Genomic DNA, 11,764 nt, shown 5'->3' with positions numbered 1-11,764 from the left:
ATTATTATTTTAATTTCAAAAAGAAAAAAAGAAAATAACATTTTAGCAAAATAATAGGTAAATAAAAAATAACTATATCATTTTATAAAATACAAACTAAAATAAAAAGATATATTTTTAAGACAAAGAAAAATAAAATAAAAAAATAAAGAAAATTTTAAATTATAAATAAAAATAAAATATAAAAAATATAATTTTATAAGTTAGGTAGCATTGTTTTTTATGTATCTAAATTTTTATAGATAATATTAAATTAAAATATTATAAAAAGAAAATATTTAAAATTATAAATAAATATACGTTTTATAAATATCTATAATTATATAGATTAAATATATTTTATATATTTTATATATATATATATATATATATTATATATATATATATAAAATATGTTTTTTAAAACAAATTTTTGATATAGTGCTTTTATTTATATTAAAAATAAATAAATAAAATAATTATCATTTTTGAAATCAAAAATATAAAATTTAATTATAAATATAAACATTCTAAATTTTTATTTAATTAAACTAATTTTCTGAAAAAAAATAAAAAAAAGTTCATTTTCTATTATATTAATTTTAGTTGTTCTTTTTTTATTTAATTTAATAAATCTGAATGTTTTTAATATTTATATTATTAAAAAAATCTTGATTCATAAAAAGATTATTTAGTTTCTTAAAATAGTTAATTTAATTCTTTTAATGTTAAAAATTTTCAGCTGTTCTTCAAACAAAAAATTGACAAAAATTTAAGTAGATAATATATTTTAAATATAAAAAGCTAGAAATCAATAATAAATAAATGATAAAATTTTATATATTTAAATAAATAAAAAATTAATATAAATTTAAATTATCATAATTTAATTTAATTTTTTAATTATATTCATTATTAATATTTATAAATTTAATAGTAGTATTACATTTTTTACTATATTATTTTCATTTAATAAATAACATTACATGTAATTTTTATAAAAAATAGTTTTAAATTTTAATTGTTTACTTTATTTATTAATTATTTGCATTGAATAATTATTATACCTTTTTATAAAATATTTTTTTTTAAAATAAAAAATATTAAAATTCTTTTTTAAAAATATTTTCAAAATTAATTTTTAAATAATTAATTATTTGTTTATTTCCCATAATTTAAAGAACAAAAGTCTATTAATCTTAATAATAAATAAGATATTAACATTCATTTTAAAATACAATTTTTTTAATTATTTTTATATTGCTATTGTATTAAATTTCTGCTAATATGATATGTATATATTCCACATTTTTATTTAATTAAAGATATATTTATATTTAATAACTATAAAATTTAATATAATATTAATTAATAATATTATTTTTATATTATATTATTTTATAAAAAAATTTCAATATCATAAATTAAAAATTTTGGAGACAATAAGCTTAAAAAAATAAAAGTTTAAACAGAAATTTAAGTACTTGATGTACGATAAGCCACCAATATTATTTTCTTACAATAAAAAAAAGAAAATTAATTATAAAAATGCTGATATGATGAAATTAACAAGCTTTATTGATTAAAATAGCTAGGTAGTTTAACCAGCTCAATCAATCGTAAAATATTTTATTAAAATTGTAACGTCCTTAAAAAAAAAAAATGCGCCTGTGATTAATATTTCTTAAAAATTTCAAATAATAATATATCTCCAGCTTTAAATTTAGAATATTCGCCCTATACTATGATATGCTAAAAATACCACCAGATTGGGAAATTGCATGTAAATATGCATTATCTCTGATAAGAAATAGTTAGATTTTATGAGTTCAGGATTTCCTTTATTTATTAATTATTTAAAGTTTAGTATAATTATGTTGACTTTTCTATTTTTAATTCAAGTTATTCCAAATAAAGTATATAATTATTAAGGGTAATATTGCTACAGCAGTATAGAAAAATTCCATCAAAAAATAGAAGAAAACAAACTCCATCCTGATCCAAATTTTATAGCTCCATATGCAAAAAATGAGTTTGTAATTTTTTCTATCGCAAATTAATTAATTAAATAATTCTAATAATAAAGAAAAATTAGTTTTTTTACTACTGCTGTTTTTATCTAAATAATTCTAGGATTTTTTTTTAGAAAAGTATAAAAATCAATTGAAGCAGAAGTAGATCAAAAAAATTCAACTCCATCTAACTTTAGTGTTATTGTATTTAATATATCTCATGAACTTTAAAATCCTTTAGAAACAATAAAAAGCCTATTTATAAGTTAATCAGTTCATAATAAATAAATAGAAGTAAATAATGATATCTTAGTGTAATACTAACTAATTAGAATATATAGATCATTAATCAAATTAAAAGTAAATGCTAAATAAAAAATCTGATTTAGAAAACACTTAAATTAAATAAATTAATTAAGAAATATAGTTAATTACACTAGGATTAGAAAACAAAGAAATTCAAATATAAAAAGACACTTCGAAATTTGCTGGTATCGCATTACTAAGCTTTTAAACATGAAATGAAAAAGGCAAAGCTTTACAAAATAATCCAAAAAACAAATGGAAGTAATTCCTTTATTATTTTAATGATGGTAAGTAAGTCTTAAATATATAATAATTCTTTATGTTTGTAAGAAAGGCACTTATTTATTGAACAAGCTCCAGAACCAAATGATATAGATTGATAATTTATTCATGTAAAGTGAAAGATCATATAAAAGTAAGAATAAAAGGTTATATTATCATGTTGCACTTTTGGAGCAATTGCATTTATTTCTCACTAATAATCAATATAAACAGAGCATACGTATGAAAATACTCTTAAAAAACACGGAAAAGTATATAATAATTCATAAATTAATTTAATAATCTTTCTCACATAGTTGATAAAGAGAAATTGTTCGTAAAAACATAACTTAATATTTCTTATGTATCAAGGTTAACTTTTGCCCTATTTATAAATACATTATTAATAACATTTTGTGTTGAATACTTTTTCATAACTATTACGGAATCGGAGGAGGAATAATTTATTAAGAGTTTCTTGCGTTTGTTATGAATTTTTTTGTGCCATATTTAGTATGCTTAATAGACCCTTGGGTAACAATAAAACTCTTTAAAAGAAAAAATGAACTTAAAAAAAAAGGTAATTAATCAAGTTTGACCTAACAAGAGCTAATACTTTAATAGAATTTTCCGAATATTTTATGGGAAAAAGATATGCAGATATCATGAAAACAATATGGTTTACATTTTTTTATTGTCCTACAATTCTTTTATGTCTCAGTCTCATTATGTATTATTATATAGATAAATATAACCTTAATTTTAGGAGAATAGTTAAAGAAAGCATATGTAAAAAATTATCTGATAAAACTATAGAAATGCTAAATTATTGTATTGTTCTTCACTCTTTTAGATATTTTTTCTTTTAATGGGAATTAAGATTATACATAGATAAAGCAAAGCTTGCATTTTTGGAATTCCAGTTGTAATTATGCTACTTTGTATGTAATAAATTACTGATTATATTTTTCTTATTAAAGGAATTCTATTAGTACTTATTCTGAATCTAAACTTTATTTTGAGATTTGATAATGATTATGAAAGAAAAAATCCTGCTACTAGAAATCATGCATTAATTAATTATTAAAATTAAACAGAAAATAAAAGGAACTTAAGAACATAAAATAATATCGAATAATTTTTAAGATTAATTTAATATTGCAAAAAATACTTAAAATTATTTAAAAATAAAAAGGAGTATATTTATATTTTATATCATTATATATATTTATTATATATATATTAACTAAAAAAAATATTTATTTTTAGGAACAGAGTATAATTATATATTGTATATAATATACAGTGTAATAGAGAATATTTTGCAAAATTTAAAATTAAATATTTTCAATGTATTATATATTATTATAACATTTTTTATTTGTATACTTATTCTATGCTTTTTAAAATGTTTTTTTAACTTTAAATTATTTTGGTATATTTAAATAATTAGATGGAATTTAATTTATTAATAAATTTTATAATAATTTTTTTTTTTTTATAGAAAATTTTTTTTAAAAAAATAAAAATATTCTTTATATAAAATAATAAGTAAAATTCATATATACTATATGGATATTAAATTCTATGTAAAAAAGCTTTTTAAATGTAAAATTACTTATTAATTTCCATTTATCTTAAAAATTTATTTTATATACTTTATACTGCATTTTAAAAATAATTATTATTATATAGTTTATTTTTTTTAAATTTTGTATTATTAAAAAATCTATACTTAATTAACTTTAAATTTAATTTTTTCTTCTAATTATTTTATATATTTGCTTTTTTTTAATAACCTTTATTTTTTAAAAGAGTAATAAAACTTAATTCTGTAAAAAAAAAAATATATAAAAAACATTAATAAAAATAAATATATTAAATATAAAAATAAAATTTAAAATGATAACACAATAACTTTTCATATATAAATGTTTGTTTTAATTATAAATAAATAATAAATATTATAAAATAATAATTTTTTTCAATAATTAATTAACTTAAAAAGAAAAAAATATTAAATTAATTATTTTTATGAATAAAAAAATATAAATATACTCATAATTTATTTTATAAATATACTTATATAAATTAAATATACTTTATATATATATATTTATTTTTACTATTTTAAGAAAAAGAAAAAAAAAAAAAATGAACAATTTTAACCTAGTTATTATTGAGTAAAACAAAAGAAAAAAAGGAAGACCAAAAGGTTCTAAGAATAAATCTAAAATAGTAAATTAATCTGAGTTAAATTCATAATATGGTCTTAAGTAATTTTTTATTTATATTTTTGATATTTTTTGTTTAAGTAATTAGAAAAATAATAAAAAAAATCATTTATTTTTAAAATATTCTTTGAATTGCAATTTTTTTTTTATATATTTTTATATTTAAAAAAGATAAAATGCTGAAAAAAAGATAAGCTAAACAAAAATATCTAAAATGAACATTTTTATTATAAAACCTAAGTCAAGTTATTGCTATTATTAAAATATAGTTGTAGTAAATTTTTAACCTTAGCAAAAGTAATATATTATAAATAAATATATATACAAATTATTAATCATATATAATCAAAATATGTATTTTGATAATTATTTCTTATATATCTATAAAAAATTTATTTATATTATTTATATTTTTTCTTTCATAATTAATTTTTTATAAAAATAATAGTTTAAGCATTATTCCAAAATTAAATAATGATAATAAACCTCATATGCCGACTTTTCTTTTGGAAATTGATAAAGTATATATTTAATAATATATTTTTCCTTTTTTTAAAAAAAAAATTGTTATGATTGATATTAATTTAATTTTACTAGTCATATTATTTAAAAAATGATTAAAGATTTTAAAAAGAACATATGGAGAAAAAAGAATTTGCTAAATAAAAATTTGTTTTATTATAACCAAAACCTGGAAAAAGACACAATTATTGTTGTGTATGTAGGTTTTCATATGAATAATATCAAAATGTAAAATATTAAATATATTTAACTATAAAATTAAATTTATTTTTATTATTTTAATTAATTAATAATTTAGCATGTTGATTCTATCTAACATAAAAAGAATTTTAGAAATAATTAATTTTTGAAAAATATAAATGAAATAAGTAAAGAATTTCAAATTGAAAATTAAAAAAATTACTATTTGAATTAATTTTTATATTCCTAAAATTAAATAAGTGATTAATAATCTACTAAAGATACTATAGCAATAAATGAAAATTAATCTTAAACATACTATTTCAATTAACCAGATTTCTCATCTATAAATTGCAAAAATAAAGTTAAAAAGTAAAAATAATATAAAAAAAAAGTATTTATATTATAATTATCAAATAATATATTATATAGAAAATATGTAAAATAATAATATAATAATCAAATAAATAATTAACTCTTTCATAATAATCAATATCCTATAAATTAATTTTAATTTATAAATAATAATTTTTTATATTTTAATAATTAACTAAATTAATTTAATGTCAGTAATTATGATTTTATGAATAATAACAATAATTAAAATATAAATTAAATTTAAAAAATATAAAATAATAATAATTTAGGCTTAACATTAAATAAAAAGAAAATAAACTATATAATATTGACAATAACCATTATAATCTTTAGAAAGATAAATACAATTATAATGAAACTGATTTAAATGTAAAAAGACACTAATAAAGTATTGGATTAGAAAATAATGATATTATTAGAAAATAGCTTTATTGTAGTTATGAAAATAATTAAAATATCAAAATTTAATAATATATCTAAAACCCAAATTAATAAATGGACTAATAATAAAATATACCTTAATAAAATAATTATAAATAAAATGTAATTATTTAAAAATTATGAAAATCAATATACTTTAATTTTTTATAATATAATTATATATTTTTTATTCTATTTTCATGTTTTATTTTATCTTATATTTTAACAAAATTTTGTTTATGTGTATATTGTTTTGTTTAATTACTAAAAAAAAGTAAAAATGTTAATAATTAAAAAAATTCTTTTATTTAAAAAACACAAAACAGTAAAATATCTCGATTTTAAAAACTATATAAGCAAAGTATAAAAAAAGAAGGTAACTTAATATGCAATCAAACAATAAAATTTAATAAATTACGCTAAATAAATAGAAGGTTTAATAAGGAAAAGATCAATTTTAAATAATGCTTATTTTTACATAAAAATAGTTCAAATATCTATTCTGAAAAAAAAAAACTCAATTAAATAGAAAAATTAGTTTGGATTTCTTTAATAAAAATTAGGCTTTTCATTTTATTTAATTTCATTACTAAATTAAATTATAATTTACATTTATTATTTTAAAATTTTTATTTATTATATTAAATTTTAATCTTTCTTTATTTTTTTATAATTTAGCTTTTCGATTTTCTTTATTAATTTTAAAATAACTTCTTAGAAAATCATTAGTTAGTATATTAGAATTCGCAATAGCTTCAAATATACCTCCAATCACAATATCTTATATCCCCAAAAATATAAAAATAAAAAGTAAGATTATTATTATTTCTAGTGGAAGATAAATCTATGGTTAGAAAAACATATTTTTTTCTAAAGAAATTTATCTAGTTTTTTTTATTAATTTATTTAAAAGCTAAAATAAATTAATTTTGATTTAAACTAAGATATTTAATTAAAAAATCATAAAAACTAAGAAATAAATATTTAAGAATTCAAGAAATTTAAAAATATATGTATTTTAGAAATAAAATACATTTTTTCCATAATATCATTGAATAATTCTATTAATTTAAAATATAAAATAAAAAAAACAAATCTTTATATTTTATTTTTTAAAAAAAATAGTTTTCTTTTAAATATTAAAAGTATTATAATCTAATTAATATTTTTTGCAAACCAATAAATAAATAAAGATTGTTAAAAATATTATTCAAAAATACTTAAAATTTTCAGAAGAAAAATTAAAATAACAAGAATTTAGTAATTTTTTTTTATAATTAATTTTATGTTATATATTTGTAAAATTATTTATTATATAAATTTTTTTCTTCGGTATAAATATTTTTCATTTCGAAAATTTGTGAGTTTCGGATTTATAAATATAATTAATATTTTTTTTAATATATAAGGTATTATTTTATTATCTTAAATTAAAATTACATTATTATTAAATAAATCATTTGATTATACTTAAATTCTTATTGCTTTATTTTGATTTTAATTCAGGATTTCATAAATAAACAACAATATTAAATTAAAAATATATAGGATTATAATAATAATACTGTATGTAATGTTCAGTATTATACTAAGAAATATTTATTAATTTCTCTAATCTTCCTATTTAAATTTAATATTTATTTTTATATAAATTAAAATATAGATTAACTTTGTGAGTTTAATCATATTTGATTAGTATTTGTTGTTTTTGTAAAATGGAAAATGTATTTTTCTTTCTTATTTTATCTTTTCAAATATATAGAAATTTAAAAATATTAAATATTATAGTGAATTATTTTTATTACCTATAATTAAAACATTTATATAAATCAGTGTTTTAAAAAATAAAATTAGATTGCTTTAAATAAACACATTAATATATAAAATTACATTTACAATTATTATTATTCATTAAATAACATTTAATAAAATATACAATAATTAATTTTTTTATGTATTATATTTAGTAAATTATAAATATTTATACAAATAATATTTTTACATTCATTTAATTAAATTATTTTTGTTTATTTAGGGCTAAAATAACAAAAAAAAATTAAAAAAATTAAATAAATATATAAATAAAATACATATAAATTTATAATAAAGAAGAAAAAAAAAAAAAAAAATACAAAATAAAAAAAAAAAATTACAAAATTACAAAATGGATAAAAAAGTTAGAGTTCATAAGCTTAGACCATAAAACGAAAGTTAACTTACAACTGATTTGTAAAAACTTTAAGACGAACTTTCTTAATTAAGAGTTGCAAAAATTGCTGGTGGTACAGCAAACAAATTAGGAAAAATTAAAGTAATTTTATTATATATATATATATATATATATATTATTATTTGTATTAATAAATTAAAAATCATTTATTGATTATCTATATAAAAAACTAAATGATTTTAATATTTATAAAAAAATTATTATTTTTTTGTTTTTTTTCTGTTTTGTTTATTTTAAAAACAAAAATATTTATTTATATTATTAGCTTTTATTTTTTAAAGATTTATTTATTTAAAATAGTTAGTAAGAAAATCAATTGCTAAATATTTGACTGTCATTAATGAAAAAAGAAGAAGTGCAGTCAAAAGTGAATTCAAAGGAAAATCTTTAAAGCCATTAGATATTAGAATTAAAAAAACAAGAGCAATTAGAAGAAAACTCACAAAAAAATAAAGAAGTGCAGTTCTTTAAAGAATTTAAAAAGTAAGAGATAACTTTGGTCTTAGAAAATATGCTTTAAGAGCTTGATTTTAAAATTTTTTTGTTAAATTTAATATTTTACAAATATTTGTAATATATATTATTAGTAAAAAAAATTATTTAAATTTATTAAGTAAAAAAAATTTTTTTTTACATATATAATAAGTTGATAATTATTCTAAAAAAAATATCTAAATACTTATAATTATATAGATTTTTTTTTTATTTTTTTAATATAAATATATATTTATTAATATATTTATTTAAAAAATATATTATATTAATGTTAATATTTAATTTTATTACTAATTAATTAATAAAATAAATAAACAAGTAAACTTTTTATAGATTAATATGAGTTTTTTGTTTATTTAGAAAATAAAATAAATAAATTATTTTTTCAAAAACAATTAAAAAATCAAAACTATATAATATATTAAATAATAAATAATATAATTTTTATTTTTATAATAATTTAAAGTATAAAAATAAATATAATGATAATATTTTTATTTGAGGAAAAAACGATAAAATAAACTTTTTATTTGAAAATTGATAATATATGAACATTGTTTTATTTGTAAAGGAATATTGATAGTAGTTATTCAACAAATAATTAACATTATAAGAAATTTATTATTAAAAATTAAATAAAAATAATAATTATTATATTATTAGTAAATTCCTAAAAATAAACAGTTTCGAAGATAAAGAATTATTAAGTAAAAATTCTTCATCTAAAATTGATTCTAATAAAAGTAAAAATTAACCTAAATATACTTATAATATATTTACTTGGTAAAATTTTTTTCTAAGTAATCAAATATAGAAGAAATAATTAATTCAGAGAAAAATAAATAAAAATATAATATCAATAATTAGATATAGAGCATTTCCTAAATAATATAAATAATCTAACTCTAAATTTAATAGTAATTTTAGCTACTTATTATAAAAACTTTTAAAATATTATTATAAAATAAAAATGATGAAAAAGGTAAATACATTAACAAGTTTTATTAAAAACTTATTCTTTATAAAAAATATTAGAATAATAAATAACTCCTTTATTTGAAAATGAAAAAATTAATACAAAATATTAAAAATATATATCGGTATTTTTTCCAAATGCTAATTATAAATATAAATGCAATATTAACTATATTTTGTATAAATTTAGATTTTAATAAATATTAAACAATCTATTCTATATAATTTGATAAATAAAGTCATAATAGTTATCTTTAATTTATAAAGCCAAATTATATATAAAAATATTTTTTGTTTCAAATTTTAATAATATAATTTGATTTGCTTTTTATTTTTAATTTATATTTGTCTTTATTTTGTATAATAATAGAAAATTCAATTATACTTATTTTATTTATTTTTTTCGATTTTAAATTTTATTTAAATATATATTAATAAATAAAAAGAAACTAAAAAAATCCTGAGAAAAAATTATAAAAATGTAATCATATACATGTAAAACAATTTTTATATATTATAAGATCTAAAATATAAAAAAATGTTTATTTTTTAAGATTACTCAAGTTATTTAAAACCAGCTTAGCAATCTCATTAACTTTACAGTCCAAATTATACAAAATTAAATAAAGATTGTAATTTAAATAATATTTTTAAAAAATAACTTTCTAAAAATTTAAAGCAGAAATATAGAAAAAGTTAATGAAGTCTGCTTAATAAGAAAATGAAATAAAAAAAGCAAAAAGCTAAGAATTGAATAATTCGAGTAATTAAAAAAATTAAAAACATAATTATGTTTATAAATAAAATGATTTGAATGAAATAAAAAGTATTTTTATTTTTTAAAAATAAATATATAATTTTCATAATTTATATAGGAAAAAATTAACTACTTGAAGAATCTTTGAAAAAATTAAATTAAACATAGAAAAAACTGAAAGTTATAAAGTCTTAATTAATTATGGAAATACTTTACCTTCTTAATAATCTACTAATGTTGATGTTGAAAAAAGAGAAAGAGAATAAAGAAAAAGTGAAATAATGAAAAAAATATAAGATTTAAATGAAAAATTAAATATTAGTTATTAATATAGTCATTTAAATAACTATTAAAATATTGAAAACAATTTATAATATATTGATAATGAAACTAATTTTAGTGATAGAAATTTATCTTCAAAATAAAACTATTAATAAAATATATAAAGCATTTAAGAAAAAAGATAAAATTATTAAGAAAGTAAATAAAATTATCAAGAAAATAAATAAAACTACTAAGAAAATAAAAATAACAATTATAAAAATAAATAAAATAATTAATAGATATAATAAAATTATTTAGAAGATAAATAAGTTTTTTAAGAAAATAAACAAAATTATTAAGAAAATAAATAAAATTATTTTGAAAATAAAAAAAATCATTAAGAATATAGATAGAAAAATGAAGAAACTAGATAAAATCATTAAGACAATATATAAAATCTTTAAGAAAATAGATAAACTTATTAAGAGAATAGATATAATATATTAACATAAAATATTGAAAGTAAATATGAATAGAAAGTTGAAGAGCCAATATAGGCAAAAACATAACAAATTAATCAATAAAATTAATAAGAAATCAAAAATTAAAATGAAGAAAGACTAAAAAAAGAAATATAAGAATTAACTTAAAATAACAAATTATATCAAAAATAAGTTTTTTTTTTTTTAATATTTTTTAACAAATATTATATTTAATATAAAAGATTGAAAATATGGAATAATAATAAAAA

General features: G+C 14.2%; 1 protein-coding gene across 1 annotated transcript, besides 14 other annotated features; it reads left to right on the top strand. All coding sequences in view use genetic code 6, as the record gives it.

Moving 5' to 3' along the window:
* Nucleotides 1-86: 86 nt before the first annotated feature.
* Nucleotides 87-191: a microsatellite.
* A 129-nt stretch (nucleotides 192-320) lies between these two features.
* Nucleotides 321-388: a microsatellite.
* Nucleotides 341-388: a microsatellite.
* Nucleotides 389-797: 409 nt separating this feature from the next.
* Nucleotides 798-856: a microsatellite.
* Nucleotides 857-1,331: 475 nt separating this feature from the next.
* Nucleotides 1,332-1,380: a microsatellite.
* A 2,654-nt stretch (nucleotides 1,381-4,034) lies between these two features.
* Nucleotides 4,035-4,074: a microsatellite.
* A 2,367-nt stretch (nucleotides 4,075-6,441) lies between these two features.
* Nucleotides 6,442-6,483: a microsatellite.
* Nucleotides 6,484-6,895: 412 nt separating this feature from the next.
* Nucleotides 6,896-6,943: a microsatellite.
* Nucleotides 6,903-6,942: a microsatellite.
* A 1,461-nt stretch (nucleotides 6,944-8,404) lies between the features above and the next one.
* Nucleotides 8,405-8,450: a microsatellite.
* IMG5_145730 (hypothetical protein) lies at nucleotides 8,421-9,160 on the top strand. The gene is made up of 2 exons (XM_004031107.1): nucleotides 8,421-8,603; nucleotides 8,823-9,160. Exons 1-2 carry the CDS (start codon nucleotides 8,457-8,459, stop codon nucleotides 9,048-9,050), a joined length of 375 nt encoding a protein of 124 aa, XP_004031155.1. The 5' UTR covers nucleotides 8,421-8,456; the 3' UTR covers nucleotides 9,051-9,160.
* Nucleotides 8,614-8,638: a microsatellite.
* A 65-nt stretch (nucleotides 9,161-9,225) lies between the features above and the next one.
* Nucleotides 9,226-9,287: a microsatellite.
* A 1,881-nt stretch (nucleotides 9,288-11,168) lies between these two features.
* Nucleotides 11,169-11,505: a microsatellite.
* Nucleotides 11,213-11,414: a microsatellite.
* Nucleotides 11,506-11,764: the final 259 nt, after the last annotated feature.

The sequence above is a fragment of the Ichthyophthirius multifiliis genome (assembly GCF_000220395.1).
Source record: "Ichthyophthirius multifiliis unplaced genomic scaffold scaff_1120509251129, whole genome shotgun sequence".
Classification (NCBI taxonomy): domain Eukaryota; phylum Ciliophora; class Oligohymenophorea; order Hymenostomatida; genus Ichthyophthirius; species Ichthyophthirius multifiliis.
This window is presented reverse-complemented; position numbering and strand designations above follow the sequence as displayed.